The 15429-nt window shown below is 43.6% G+C and overlaps 1 protein-coding gene and 1 long non-coding RNA gene across 2 annotated transcripts; one reads left to right on the forward strand and one right to left on the reverse strand.

Annotated features, from left to right (window-relative positions):
* Window positions 1–494: 494 nt before the first annotated feature.
* Window positions 495–4263, reverse strand: LOC137204377 (uncharacterized). Its single transcript, XR_010933581.1, has 2 exons — window positions 3228–4263; window positions 495–2263 (listed from the first exon to the last, which is right to left on the reverse strand). It is a non-coding gene; the product is annotated as an uncharacterized lncRNA (long non-coding RNA).
* Window positions 4081–14978, forward strand: SOD2 (superoxide dismutase 2). Its single transcript, XM_067701622.1, has 5 exons — window positions 4081–4228; window positions 4624–4826; window positions 8100–8216; window positions 10109–10288; window positions 12021–14978. The coding sequence occupies exons 1-5, from the start codon at window positions 4206–4208 to the stop codon at window positions 12164–12166; spliced, it is 669 nt and encodes a 222-aa protein (XP_067557723.1). The 5' UTR covers window positions 4081–4205; the 3' UTR covers window positions 12167–14978.
* The last annotated feature ends 451 nt before the right edge of the window (window positions 14979–15429 follow it).

Here is a 15429-nt window from a genome sequence, read left to right on the forward strand (position 1 = left end):
CCTAGCCGTTCTGTTTCTCTGGAGAACCCTGACTGACACGCCTGGAGTGATGATGATGGTGGGTTGTTCATTCCCCTGAAGGGGCGGACATTGCCTCGTTTTTATGGAGGGATCTTATGGAGGCACTTCCTGGACTCTAACTAGGAGACCACCTTTCTTTTCACCCTTCGTCCATTCTGTTCTGGTTTCTCAGGTTCATGGCCAGCCAGTCTAATTCTCTCCATAGACAAGGGTGGGAAAGTCAGTCAGGTGGGATGGTGCCAAGGGAAGCTCCAGGAAGCAGGGTCTTCCCTGAGGCTAAGAAGCAAATGTGATTGAAGGGGCGAATGACCCAAGGGAGAACAGAGGACCAGTTCAAGCCTCAGGGCCAAGAGCTAGGACCTGAATCATTTGCAAGAGATGAGGCCGGAGATGAATCAGGAGTTGAGAAGACAGGAATAAGCTGGGAAACAGCATAGGATGGGGAAGTTTCAAACACTGAGCTGCAAACAAGACAGGGTTGAGTTCAACTTTATTGGGTGCAAGGGATGTGGCAGAGGGTGTGGCAGCTGTTTAAAGGCACAGTGATGTCAGTGTTAATAGAGCAGTCCATTTGAAGCCCAGCTCTACTACCTACTGGCTCTGTGTGTGACCTTGGTCAAGTCACTATCTTTGTGCAAAAGAGGAATAATAAGCCACTCTACAGAGATGCTGTGTGAATTACGAGATGATGTGGAGCATTAGAACCGGTACCCAGCACACACTAAGGATCTACTCAATTACATCAGTTCCCTTCGCCCTTTGTGGATACCATCAACTGACCACCCATCTTGTTCAATAAAACACTTCCATTCTGAGCCAAGCTTCCCCTTTCCGTTCTAGTAGTTAATGTGTTCTTTGAGGATGCAATCTAATTATAATTAGCCCGATGATGTGGGGGAAAAGCTCACTTTGAAACCTTTGCTAATGATACTGTATCTCTACCATCATTTTCTGTTTTAGCCTAGATCACTGAGTTCATTTTGGCAATTTAAGTACTACTCTTGGTACTATTAGCAATCCCAGTTACGCAAAGGGAAGTTGGTCCGGCAGTTCTCACTTAGATTCCTGCCTGCGTAAGATTTGTGATACAAGGGACGAAAAGGAAAAGAGAGAAAGAAGAGAGAGTGTAGCTAAAGTCATTCCATGAATGGTCAGAGCTCATAACCAAGCATGTGAAAATATGTCTTGTAGAAGGATACGTGGCAGAGACTATTTTCCAATCCACTATTCATTTTCCCTTTAGTTAAGGAATTCCACATTTTTTTTCCTTTTTTTAAAAAAAAATTGATTATTTTTTGGCTGCTTTGGGTCTTTGTTGCTGCGCGCGGGCTTTCTCTAGTTGCGGCAAGCGGGGGCTCCTCTTCCTTGCAGTGCGCGGGCTTCTCATTGCGGTGGCTTCTCTTTGTGGCGGAGCACGGGCTCTAGGCTCGCGGTCTTCAGTAGTTGTGGCTCGCGGGCTCTAGAGCGCAGGCTCAGTAGTTGTGGTGCACGGGCTTAGTTGCTCCACAGCATGTGGGATCTTCCCAGACCTGGGCTTGAACCCGTGTCCCCTGCATTGTGAGGCGGATTCTTAACCACTGTGCCACCAGGGAAGTCCTCCACATTTTTTCAGACTGGAAATGTCCACAGCTAAATGACTATGTTTTCCAGCCTCCTCTGTAGTTAGGTGCAGCCTTCTACCTAAATTCTGATTGGAATTTGTTGGGTGAATCTACTAGAGTGGATCCTTAAAAGGGAGACAGGGACAAAAGGGAGGCCCACCTTTTGTCCTTCCCTCTTCATGGAAAGAAGGTGAGATGGCTGGTGCTCTAGGAGCTTTAATGGATCATGAGGCAAATTGAGGACAGAGGAAACTGGTTCCTTGATGACTTCACGGCACTTTCATCCCAGCCCTGGACTACCTACTCCAGATCTCTTTTACGAGGGAATACGCTCTTCTGTGTTTGAGACACTGCAGCTGGATCTGTTATTAGAATACGAATGCAATTAATAACTGGCTCAGAATGAATTCCTCTCAACCCACATTTTTCCTCCTCCAGCCAATGTGTTGATCCAGACTGTGGTGGGTCTGAAGGTGGCTGTGAAGTAGTCTTGGGAAGTTTATTGAAGGGAAATCCATGATTATGATGCCCAGATGTGGCAGATGACATCCTGAGCTGGCCAGAGGAATTTGGGACAGACTCCAGTCAACAGTAATTTAACACCTTGGGCCAACTGAATGAGTACTTCTTATAGTGGTCAACTACAAAAGAAAAAGAGGCCTGTTTGCTGAGTGTAAGAAATTTCTCAATACCTCCTGTAACCCCCAAACCCTTGGTCACAATCCTGGTTACTCTTGCAATTGGGGTCGTCTTCTGGAAGGTGTAGCTGATGAGAGATATGATGTTAGAGACACTTTTACTTGACTGCTAATGTCACCTCCCCACACCCCAGTCTTTGTTGCATGCTCAGAAGGGCATGTGGGGGGAGCGTGGTCAATTTAAATCTCGAGGTGTCATCATTAGTACAAACAAGAAGTACATCGATGCGGCCTGACTGGGCTCAGTGTCCTAATAGTGATATTTTGTTCTCACTGGAACAAGCCCTTTTATTAGTGACTGACCTGTCACTGAATTCTGTTGTCCCATCCTTCAGAATGCTTTCCTTCCAGTTCCCACAGCTATTACCCTAAAACCGGCTCTTAGAACCTCATGCTAGGATTCATGCAACAGTTTTCTAAGTAGCCTGCCCCTCAAATCAATGCCAGACTTGCTCGCCTGAAAAACTGCTTTCAATGTGCTTCACTTCAGCTAAAGTGCTTTTCAGTTTCCTGTTACCAATCACATGTTTGAGTTTTAAGGACATCCATCAGCTGGTCCCAACTTGAATTTCCTCCTGCATCTGGTGACATGCTCTTACATTCACCTGTCAGGAAGCCCCGCCCTTTCTGTGAAGCCCTGCTCCGTGGTTCCCCTTTCTGTCTCCCTTGTCCTCCCAAAGCTTAGTCATCCTTGGGGCAGGGGTGGGGTGAGGGTTGTGAAGGGGGTGGAGGAAAGTAACTGAAACTCTATTCGGCACCTATTATATGCTTCCTTTCATTTTATTCTATTCAGTGAAGGCCCAACTCAGGCCAGTAACAGTGTAAAGCTTTCCTAACTTCTTTACAGGCAGGATTTACACAATTCAGGATTGTTTTGTTAATTGTTGAGAAAGCGTTTGATACTTACAGCTCATTAGATATAGGACACTGCAGGAAAGAATCCTCTGTTGTACTTCTTTTATATTCTCCCAACAAGCACTGAAGACTTGACTGCTAAGGCCTGGTGATCAAGAAAGTATGAACTTTGGGTTCTAACCCTGACTCTTTCACTTATTAACAGTGTGACCAGGGCAACGTGCTCATCAAGCTCCTTGAGCTCATTAACCGTCACCTGGAATAAATGATACTTCTCCTGGGGTGAAATAAAGATAAATGTATGTAAACCCTGCAGCGCAGTCCCTGACACGTCGTGAGCGCACGGTAACACTATTATCAGGCCTGGCGGAGATCCCAAGGTCAGTTCACTGGGAAAGAAAGGTCACTCCGGGCAGTGGTTGGAGGGACACTGGCCCTACAACCATACCAGCGCCAGGGCCCGCCTTCCTGGGGGACCTCACAGGCCCGCTGGGGCGCTCCGAGGCCTCTCAGGGAAACACGAGTCTTCCTTCCGGGGGTGGGGGCGGTCACCGGACCCCGAGGCTGCGCCCCGGCAACCGCAGGGAAGCTGCGAGGACTCCGCTCCCAACAATTCCCTCGCACGCAGGCGCAAGCTGAGTCTCCACCTGCGGGCAGCGCTGGGAGGTACCTTCGTGGGGCGGAGCCTGGGGCCGGACCATCTCACACGGCGTGGGGACGGCGGCCTTTCCTTTGGCGATACGCCCAGAAGCGCGCAGGGAGGCACCGCGGTTCGTCTGGCCGCTGGGGAAAGTGCCGGGTCTCCCTTCCTCGCGTTCCCTGGGCCCAGAGCGCGGGCTCGGGGCCCTTCGCCCCCTGTGCCCCCGAGTTGGAAGCGGCGAGCGCAGGGGGCGGGGTCGAGGCGGGCGCAGGGGGCGGGGCCGCGGGGGCGGCGGTGTACTTGTTGCGCAGCTCGCAGCTGAAGCCCGTCCTCGGCTGTCAGCGCGGCTCTGCGGTTCGAGCTCCAAGAGGCCTGCGGGCTGCGTCCACCATGTTGTGCCGGGCGGCGTGCAGGTGAGGCGCCGGGCGGCGTGCGCAGCGGGGACGCGGCCCCGGCCCCACGAGCGAAGAGGCGCGGGCGGTGGCCGCCGCTGTCCCCCACCGCCTCCCGCTCTGCCTAACTTCTCGCGCCGGCCCCGCGGGGTCCAGGGCACCTTCGGGGACCCGGCGTCGCAGGGCGTGGCGAGAGGCCGGGCCTGAGGGCAGGTGTCCGCTGAGCGCGTCCAGGTGCCGCCGAGGCGCTGGACCGCAGCGTTAGTTTAATGGCAAAGACTGGACAGCGAGGGGGCCAACGACTGGAAGGCCCCCCAGGGGTGCGGGTCCTTCTAGCCGGGTCTGCGGAGCCGGGCACGCGGCTTAACGGTTGCTGCTCGCGTCAGCTGATCGGGCTGTGTTTGCTGTCTTTCCAGCGCAAGCAGGAAGCTGGTGCCGGGCCTGGGGGCTCTGGGCTCCCGGCGGAAGCATAGCCTCCCCGACCTGCCGTACGACTATGGCGCCCTGGAGCCCCACATCAACGCGCAGATCATGCAGCTGCATCACAGCAAGCACCACGCGGCCTACGTGAACAACCTGAACATCGCCGAGGAGAAATATCGGGAGGCGCTGGAGAAGGGTGGGTGACGGGCGGCCGTACTTCGAGAAACCGGTTACAGGGAACCGTGGAGGCGAGGCGGGTCTGCGTAAAGCCCCACCCCTGCTTTCAGTAGGACCCCTGCACGTGTTCGCGCGTTGACTTAGGGAGCAGAATTCACAAGGAGAAGGGCCGTTTCGCGGGGGAACTGAGACAGGCTTGTATTTGTTTGCTAATCTTTGGAATTAAGTGAAAGTATAATACGGAGTTGGTATTTGTTTTTTAAAGGAGCTCAGCTGACAAAACCAGTCGTGCGTGGACTTTTTTTGTGTTTTTCATCTGGGGGCGTGTATGGGAGTCTTAACTTTTCTGTACAAAATAGCATTACACTTCGAATCTGTTAAGGTTAGTAATGTTAGTGGTTTGCACGAGGGAAATAATTGACAGGCGTGTTTCCAGGCTATATGTATGGCTGAAACTGCTCAGGTAAAAGTGTATTTTTTTCCTTAAATATGTTTTTATCGAATTTCAGTCCTGTGAAATTTGTTGAGCGAATTTTAGACTGACATCTTGTTGAGTGGGGACATCTAGTGGAAAAATGTAGTATTTCAGTCTGTGTGTGAGGTAATAGGTAAACAAAAAGAAGAGGAAGTTACCACATTCTCCAAGATTTACTTGTGATCATCAGAGGGACCGCAAGTACGGTAAAGGAAAAGGTTCTGAGTACGGGAAGAGGTTCTGTGATTTAGGACAAAACAAATGCGGGAAGAATGTGGTAATGGGGAGAGGCTGGGATAATTCCCAGTTGTGAAACTGTTTCCTGCATGACAACATCTGACATCCGTGAACCCTTCTCTTCAATATTTTAAAAACAGCTTAATTTCAGTCCTTGTGCAATCAAAGCTTTGCTTGTTTAATGAAAGCCAATGGAAAAAAGGCTTTACTATATTATATTGTACTGTATTGCCTATAAGTTAATGAATGTCTGTAGAGCTTTCTTTTATTTAAAAAATAATTTTAAAAATCATTAAGGAGTTAAATTTTCATGTTTGAAAATTTGGGAAAAATAACATCATCAATCTTACCGCATTTAAGTAAGGAAAATAACATCATCAATCTTACCGCATTTAAGTAAGGAAAATAACATCATCAATCTTACCGCATTTAAGTATGTAGATACTTTTCAAACAAAAGTACTTAACTTTTATTGTATTCAACAGAGAAAACTGGCCGTGAAGCCAGTGAAAATGTTGAGCTTCAGAAAAGTGTTCTTAAAAGCAGATATTAACCCCCCCAAAATTTCTATTAAAATTTGAAAAATGATTAAGTAAACTTTAAGAGATTGTGATTAAACTAGTTCTCAAGAAACATGTTTCTTTCCCATTAGAAATATTTAGTTATTGTTGACTTATTAAAAAACAATATAAAGCCTACATTTATTTTTAGGGTGATTCTCCAAGAAAAATCAGTAAGGGAAACACTGATCTGTCAGAAAGTTATTTTATAAACATAACAACGACAACAAAAGTTGACATCTTAAACAGAACTCTCAGAGATTATCTGTGTATTCAGATATCATTGGTCCTCTCCGCCTTTCTGAATTGCTAAAAACTGGAGGTTTTATTGTTTCAGAAAGCGACATTTCTTTTTTTTTTAGAAAGCGACATTTCTTACGTGTGTTCTTGGCATGTGTCCCAACAACAGAAATAGGGAACTTGTATTGCTATTATGTAAGCCGCCCAAGGGCAGAGATCTCAGTGGTTCTCTGTGCCCTTCACTTTGCCTCTTGGTATCTTGTGAGTCATAAGAACTTAATACTTAACTGAATAAGGGAATTCCCATTTTTCCTAATAGTTCCGTTAGTCTGTAGCTTCTTGAAGGCATCAAGAAAAATATTTTGTTTTGCCTCCATGTTTAGCAAGGTAGTAAAAACAGCTTCCAATATGACATTCTTTTTAAGTATAGAGGTCAGAATTTTCTTTCTGTGGAGCTCCGTTCGGCATCCACGAGTGCCTGCTGCACGTGAGGCAGCCCGTTGGCCCTCAGGGACACGGCAGTGCACAAAAGTCCTGTCCTCGCTGGAGCCTCCCTCCTAGCGGAGACACGTGAACAAGTCAATGTGGAGCGTGCGGGGCTGAAGTCCTACCGAGAAAAACAAAGTAGGGGAAGTGGTCTGGACGTGGGGCGGGGATTGCCCATCTTACATTGTGGTTAGAGAAGCCTTCTGATGAGGTTGACGTTTCAGTGGAGACTTGAAGGAGAAATGGGGGAGTGAACCATGAGACTGTTTCCAGGAAGTGTTCCAGCAAAGGCCTCAGTGGTCAGTGGAAGCCCTAAGCCGGGAGCATGCCAGGCCTGTCGCCTAAGCGCCAGGAGGCCGTGGTGGCCGGAGCTGGGCCAGCGAGGAGGTGCAGAGGGTCGGATGACGTGCACCTCTGTACCGATCGTATGGACTTGGGGTTCACTCTGAGAAGCGCAGCCTGCAGAGGGGTTTGACCAGACTGTGCCGTGATCAGTGGGGGTCTAGAGGAGCCCTCTGGCCACTGTGTTGAGAATAGACTGTAGCGACAGGAGTGGAAGCAGGGGACCAGTGAGAGACAGGGGCACGAGTGCGGGGCGGAGGTGCTGCTGGTGGCACCATGGGCAGGAAGAAGGGGTGAAGTTCTGGGTGTTTTCCAGAGCTGGCTTTGCTGGTGGGTGTGCTGGTGGGCTGATGTGGGGTGTGAGAGGACTAGCGTGAAGAATGACCGCGTCATCAAAGATGTCCTGAGAAAACAGCTGGCACTCACTCAGGTGGGGAAGGCCTTTGGATGAGTAAGTTTGGGGTTGAAGATCAGGGGTTCAGTTTTGAACAAGTTGAGTTTTCTGTTAATGTAACGTTGAAGTATTTCCCGGTGGATGGTTGTCTATCTAGAAAATGGGAGTTGAGCATTTTCCATGTGGTCTGTATACGGAACCATCTATTTTATAGCATTCCACTATTTTCTGTCTTTTTATTTCATTTACTGAAATCTTTTCTACCCAAGAAACCCGAGTTCTTTGAAGCCCAGGAGTGAATTTTCTACTAGCTTTGTCACCCCTGCTGGCTTCTCACTAGTTGTTTGGTACATTATTAATTGAACTGAAAATCCACTGGGACAAATATTTTGGGGAAGGTTTTTTTTTGGGTAGAGTCTTGAAATTGTGAAATTTTGGGACCAATAGGGGTGTTACAATGGTCCAATTATCTAATATTTTACAAAGAAAAAAAATAGTGTATAGAATGGTCAAAAAAGTAAGAATTTAAAAAAATGTGTTTTTATTTTAACCTTTCAGGTGATGTTACAGCTCAGGTAGCTCTACAGCCTGCAATAAAGTTCAACGGCGGAGGCCACATCAATCATAGCATTTTCTGGACAAATCTGAGCCCTAACGGTGGTGGAGAACCCAAAGGTTGGTTTAGATTGGTGCAACGTTAGCTACGTCTTGTGCACGATAGGATTGACTTGATTTTCTTAAGTTACCTTTAATTCTCCCTGAGGTGTCATAATGGCATGTGTTTCACAGCAAGCAGTACGACAAAGTTGTAACTTTCAAAGGGACACGTGCAAGAGTGGAGAATACATTCAGGGAATTATATCGTCAGATTTTATACACACGCACAGTATCACATACAGTGTCACCTTTCTGTTGAAACGTACTGTACATTAGGGAAAGACTGAGAAACTTTGTTTTTAGAAAAGGTGAGCTTTCACTTACTACCTCTAGGCCCTGGAACAAGATGTTAGCCATTCTGTACCTTACCTTCTTCATCTGTATGCTATGGGGATAATAATAGGGCTGTTTTAAAAATTAAGTGTTATTATAGAATAGTGCCTTTTGCTGTTGTTTACTACTCTTTCTAACTGATAAAAAGTCAGTTGTCCCGGAAAATCAGGTTTTCCAGGACAACTGCAGGTAACAAGGGAGTACGGAGCCGGTGATCTTGTCCACTGCTTGTTTACTTGACCTCCTGTGGAGCACGCAGAGACCCAGAACTTTAATTATCCTCCCCACCCCAGCGAAGGTGTGGGGTGTAAATATAGCTCTCCTCCTTTGTTTCTGCTCTTCTGGCAAGTACCTTAAGTTTCTGTGGCTTTTTTTTGTTTTTAATCATGTTCTAGAAGGCATCTTGTGCACTTGAAATAAGCAGTTTCATTTGGAAGTAAAGATGAATGGGGGAATAAGTATGGGAAGCTGGACAATTCAGTTTTTCTGAGTTAGGTCTTCAGACCGTGACTTAATACTTTTGAGGTGGTGTGAGTTACCAGAATACCAGATACACCTGTATTCAGCCAACAGGTTTTGGTGCTCTGCCATTTTGTGTTATCTGGTACCACTTTATTCCATCATTTGTGCTTATAACAGATGATTACTTTTAAGCCAGTAAAGTAAGAGAAGTGATATTTTGGGCCTAGTTGACTTAGTTGATGTGCTCAGTCTCGAATTGTATTCTGTATTGCTGCAGAATAAAAAGGGTGATAACTCTTAAAGTGCACCCTTAGTTCATTAATAGGCAAATCACTCTTTTTTTTTTTAAGATGTTGAGGGTAGGAGTTTATTCATTCATTAATTTATTTTGGCTGTGTTGGGTCTTCGTTTCTGTGCGAGGGCTTTTTCTAGTGGCAAGTGGGGGCCACTCTGCATCGCGGTGCGCGGGCCTCTCACTATCGCGGCCTCTCTTGTTGCGGAGCACAGGCTCCAGACGCACAGGCTCAGTAGTTGTGGCTCACGGGCCCAGTTGCTCCGTGGCATGTGGGATCCTCCCAGACCAGGGCTCGAACCTGTGTCCCCTGCATTAGCAGGCAGACTCTCAACCACTGCGCCACCAGGGAAGCCCCAACATCACTCTTTTTAAAATGATATAATTGAGATAGGAAAGATCTAGGCTGCCTTGGAGAAGAAGCAAATCTCACCCATAATATTTTATTCCCAAATTGAAACATAGAGTAGGTAGGGTAGAAGTCAAAGTAAAATCTTCTGTTGATGGGAAAAAAGAAAGCTAATGAAAAATATTATTTCTTTCCTTATGGAAACAGCACTGTGAGTGAAGAAATCCCTCTAACATGTTTCAGCAACAAACATGTAAATTAAAATTGTGAGATGTTATGACCCTGGTGTCAGGACAGGAATAACACTGTTTTGTAGGCTCACTGGGTCATGTAGTGTTTTCCATGTGTTTCTAGTTGTGTCTGGGGCCATATGACAAGAATATAGGGATATATTTTATATAATAAAAGATTTTATTGTAATTGTTGCCATCTGTTCATTTGTGAGTGGTTTTGGGGTTTTTTTTTTTTTAATAGGGGAGTTGCTGGAAGCCATCAAACATGACTTTGGTTCCTTCAAGAACTTTAAGGAGAAGTTGACCGCCGTATCTGTTGGTGTCCAAGGCTCAGGCTGGGGCTGGCTCGGTTTCAGTAAGGAACAGGGCCGCTTACAGATTGCTGCTTGTTCTAACCAGGATCCCCTGCAAGGGACAACAGGTTAGGCTTAAGAATTATTACACGTTTATTCGGGAGAGATGGTTCACTATAAAGCATTTACAGTGAAATACGGAAGACTAGCAGTGTTTAAACCTACCCTGAGCATGTACTAAATTGGACAGATCTTAGTAGATGATACCCAGAGTCTTGTGGGAGCAAAAATCTTTCCAAGTCCTTGATATTTTATAAAATGAGCACGTGTAGTTTTACAGATATGTTAACAAAACATATTTTAAACATAAACTGCTTCATTTGCCAGAGAATTCGTATCAGCCTACATAATAATTATATGCACTAGAATAAAAAACTAAAATTAGATAAACAACATGAAGGAGGAAAAGACACATAGTCTGAGTCTGACTTCAGAGCTTGGACTCTCAACTCCTCTGCTGAGCACCTGTGGTCAAACTGGGACCAGAGCTCAGGTTTCCAGACATCTACCTTCCTGAGGATTTTTTGGCGTAGGAAAAGATTGGGCTTAGAAGCTGCAGGCTGGGTTCACCAAATCCTTTTTTATGTTGAGCCAGATGGAAGTAGAAGCTCTTTAGGAAATAGTCATAAGGATCCAGCAGTTTGCTGGAACTTTGATGTGAGGTGATACCTTAGCATCAATCAGCCGTAGGTCTCAGCCATGTTTTCTACCCCTACACATGTCCGGAGACTTGCTTACGTGACTCACTAACCTGGATATGTTCAGATTAGCCAGAATCTAAACAGCTCTTTAGGGAAAGTGAGATGCCACAGAATTTGGAAAAGCAACCAAAGGTGTGTGAGCCCTGAGTGCTCTAAGAGTCAGGTACCTGACCGAGGAGGCTGTGATTGGCAGGTCAGTCCTAGCAACACCTTCTTCTCTCCTGCTTGAAGAAAGCCCATTGGAATAAAGATAAATGAAAGTTATGGTGATTTGTCTAGGGGGAAAATCATGTATAAATTTTGTTCCCTTAATTATAAGTTATTAGTGATGCACCTCACAATTGATTTAGACATGCTGGTCGGTGCTTGTTTTCCTAGAGGAGCGCTTTCAGTTGGAGAGGTTTCTTAAATGAATGTTTTATAGATTTAACTACTTCTTCACACACTTTTCAGAAACTAAATAATGTATGTTTTTCTTAAGCCTTACTCAGTTTTCCTTGTTAACTTAATTTTTATTATGTCTCATAAACGCTCTTTTATTTATTTATTTATTTGCAGTAGAGTTGCTTTACAGTGTTGTGTTAATTTCTGCTCTACAGCAGAGTGACTCAGCTATACACGTGTATAATCGTAAACGCTTTGTATTCTCTGTGACTAACATCAGCCCAGGGGAGCAGAGCAGGTTTTCCGTAGACTCCCCCAAATGCTCAACACCTTTGGAAGGTCCTCAGCCACACCCACAAAGAGAACACACCCTTCCTGAGACCCCTAGTGAGGACCACTGAGAATTGGCTCTTGGATAAATCTGTTGATAGTTTAGGAATAGCTGTTAAAATACTGTGGTTAGTTGATTTTCCCAAGTCTGTTTTAATTATTTTTACTAGTTATCACATTTTCTTCCAAAGAGTAAAGTTTAAAGTCTTTTTCTAGGATATTTATTCTTATGCAAATTTCCTATTTACATAAGAAACTGAAAAATGGATGAGAATGTTGTAAAGGGTAGTTTTGTGTGCATAGGAGAATTAAAGTTTAAAGCGAGAAGATGCAGTGTTGTAGAGTGAAATTCATAGCTTTTGTTTCTTTCCCTTCTTTCCAATAGGTCTTATTCCACTGCTGGGAATTGATGTGTGGGAGCATGCTTATTACCTTCAGTATAAAAATGTCAGACCTGATTATCTGAAAGCCATTTGGAATGTAATCAGCTGGGAGAATGTAGCTGCGAGATACACGGCCTGCAAAAAGTGAAACGTCAGCCTTACCCTGAGTGCATCAGGCTCTTTATGACTATGTTTGTAGTAGTGCAGAGAACCACGTATACCAGTAAGCTGCTCCACTGTAGTGTTTCTGAGTGTGGCTTATTCAAATAGTTGATAAACATAATTTAGTGCTGTGAATAATCTCTTTTAAAAGCTTGTTATTAGGCAACTGTTTGAAAATGTTAAATGCTTTGTATAATTTAATCTTTTGATTGAACATTTTCTTCAGAGAGCTACAATAGTTAGGAGATTATAATTTTCATCATAAAACCATGAAGGATGTTTCATCCCTATACTGTTGGGGTGTCTAAGGAAGCCTTTCTAATCCTGTTCTATTGCAGTTACAGAAAATCTGGTCTTTTGCCCCATTTGTTTAATAATAAAATATTAAATCTATTTCCCAAGGGAAATATTCAGTTTTCTATTGAAAATTGCTCTTTTTGTAGGTAATCCTCTGTCCAGTATTACTTCGGGTGGGTGTCACCCAGGGGTCTTTAGTTACTTATGATCACAGGTTCTGCAGGGTTAACACTAACCATTTCGTCATTAAAAATATATATAACTTGATTGCTAATTGCGAATTGCTTTATTATGAGAAGGAAATAGTAGTGCCTCTGAATTTTTCTGTGGACAGAAAAAGACTTTTGTGAAATTTTGTCCTCAAACATAGAAATATGTGTTGTCTAAGTGCTCAAAGTGGACAAATTAGGGCCTAGTTAATAAAGTCAATGATAGGGATGGGCCACACATCTGCCAGCCAGACGCTTGCCCCTCTTCTTTTGGGCCTGCTCGTGAAGCATCCCTCTCAAGAGAACCAGACCTGGGTCAGGGCCTGCATTGCCAAGTAATGAAAGACACGTTGATTTCAGGATGCAGTCAGGAGCACGCCTCTGTGAGGAACATTTGTTTTCAAAGATTGGTTTTTGAGTTATTTCATCCATTTTGATGTTTTTTGTTTCTTCTAGAAAATGTACAATCGCTATAGAAGCTTTATATTGTTTTATTGGTTTTTCCAATAAAGGGAAAACCGTATCCCTAATATAGTGACAGGGCAGTCAAGTTCCATTCCTGTTGGGTTTTTGCGAATGGAGCTGTTCAGTGCAGCAGGGTCCTTTCTGTACTTGGCTTCACAGTGTCGGGTGTTCCGTGTTCTTCATCATCTTCTCTCCTTTTTTATCAACTGGACATTTCCTAATATATTTTACAGTTCTGTCACTGAAGATTTCATTTGTTTCTAATCTGACGATTACAGGTAATGCTATTCTGATACCCCACACAGGTTTTACCTTCTATTGGAATATTTTCTCTATGTAGGTTTTTTTCTTAAACCTATTTTAGTAACAGGGTGTTTTCTCAAGTTTATTTTTTCATTTAAAAAAATTTCCCCCTAACTTTATTATCCTATTTTTTTTTCATGGAAAAATGGAGTGACTTAGCAGTTTCAATATTAAAGACTGAAGTTTTAAAAAAAATTTAAATTCAAGGCACATTTCTTTTAGAATTCAATTAGAAAAGTATTTAGGCTTTCTGAATTGTCGACAGCGTTGATGAGACTAGTGTTAACTGTGTATGTGTGTGTGCTTGTGGATTGAAAACACTTCAGAGACTATGATTGCCATCCTTTCTATACCACAGTAAAATGGCTTTAATGGGGCACAACTGAGAGCTGTGTGACTGCTACTTACATATACCCTATACACACATATATGTGCCTGTGTATATAAACAAGGCAGCTGTGTGACCGCTGCTTACGTATATCCTATACACACATATATATATGCCTATATATTATAAACAAGGCAGTGAACTCTGTAAACAGACCATTGAGAAAATAGGACCTTTTTGAAAGATGAGCTTTTGAATACAAGTAGTCTTCTAGATCATGAACTAACAAAGATATGCAGAGACTACTGACTTATATAAAGCTTTTGGACTCTCATTAAGCTTTAAGATAAAAAAAAAAATCAATGTTGAAATTTCTATGGGGCTCTATTTTTGCTTTGATTGTATCATGTGAGAACAAGGGAAAGCATACTATCCTCCACTGCACTTTTGGATTTTAAGAGACTAAGATAACATACAGAGTAGAGATTTTAATCATCCAGCAGAAAATGAGACTCTATAAGATTCTGTTTAGCCCTGTTTTTCATAATAGAAAAGAAACAGAAAAGGTAAAACAACCGTTTCTTCTGGAAAGAGCAAGTACTGTTCACCCAGGAAGGATTTTTTGACTGAATCAGCAGTGCCTGCTGTAGTCATAGACGTGCTTCAAAAATCGTAGCATGATTGGTGCTGCAGGGGAACAGGATGCAGAACAAATACTGTCTGTGAAATAGTATCTGTTGCTCGAACTGTTGTGTAATAATTAAACTTTGATATTGAGAAGTTACAATTTTATTACACACCTCAGGTTCATGATTCTACAATGAGGTTTGAATTTTTATGGAGTGCCTTTAAAAAGTAACATCAAAATCATAAAATTAAGATTGATGTGTGTTGTCAGTCATATCTAAAACTAGGTATAAATACATATTTTGTTTCCTGTTTTAATTTCAGGGGAACTACTGTTTGGGAAAGCTCTTCGGTAACTGTTTTATAAATTACTGTCTCTCTTTTTCAGTCACACCCTAATGATCCCAGCAAGCTAATGCCCTCTGGTCTAAGGTACGCATGGTACATACTAAAAATCCTGTGAGGTCCTGGAGAGTTTTCACTTAATTATTCATTAAAGAAGCATTTATTTTCATATTGTAAGTGTGAAACTTTTTGATTATTAATAAAAGAATCTGTTAACCATCAAAGGAGGTCTGTATTAAGTGTGTGTGTCAAAAACATTTATAATCTTGCAATGCTTTATCATTTTTACTGTAGGAAAGGAATAATAAATAATAGGTAGTTGAAATTTTACTCTAAAAACCCAGAAGGCTTACGAATTCTACCTCTGGGAGGAATTCTTTTGTGCGTGGTTCTCATGACTGTGGCTCCACCTTCTGGAGACTGTAATTTGGAGGGTCTCCATGGTTCGTCTAGGGGAGGTGATGGGCAGTTTCCTCTACTTGGAGAATGCATAGCTTTCAAGGCCTGATTTCTACCAGTACAAGTTTGAGAGGTCTGAAGGTTATTTAAAAACTCAAACGGCGAAAAACTTTTTTAGTTTGATTCCATTGTTTCTTTGGCAATACATTGGCCTTAAAAACTTTGTGGGTTTCTAACCCATTTGCAGCCAGTTTTATGTGCCAATATCCACAATAA

The sequence above is a fragment of the Pseudorca crassidens genome, chromosome 13 (assembly GCF_039906515.1).
Source record: "Pseudorca crassidens isolate mPseCra1 chromosome 13, mPseCra1.hap1, whole genome shotgun sequence".
In the NCBI taxonomy this organism is placed as follows: Eukaryota; Metazoa; Chordata; class Mammalia; order Artiodactyla; family Delphinidae; genus Pseudorca; species Pseudorca crassidens.

Excerpts from the sequence above, each read along its gene's own strand:
- SOD2 (XM_067701622.1), top strand. The coding sequence starts at position 4,206 with ATGTTGTGCCGGGCGGCGTGCAG. Across the intron at positions 4,827-8,099 it reads TCGGGAGGCGCTGGAGAAGG|GTGATGTTACAGCTCAGGTA; the intron begins GTGGGTGACGGG and ends TTAACCTTTCAG. Across the intron at positions 10,289-12,020 it reads TCCCCTGCAAGGGACAACAG|GTCTTATTCCACTGCTGGGA; the intron begins GTTAGGCTTAAG and ends TCTTTCCAATAG.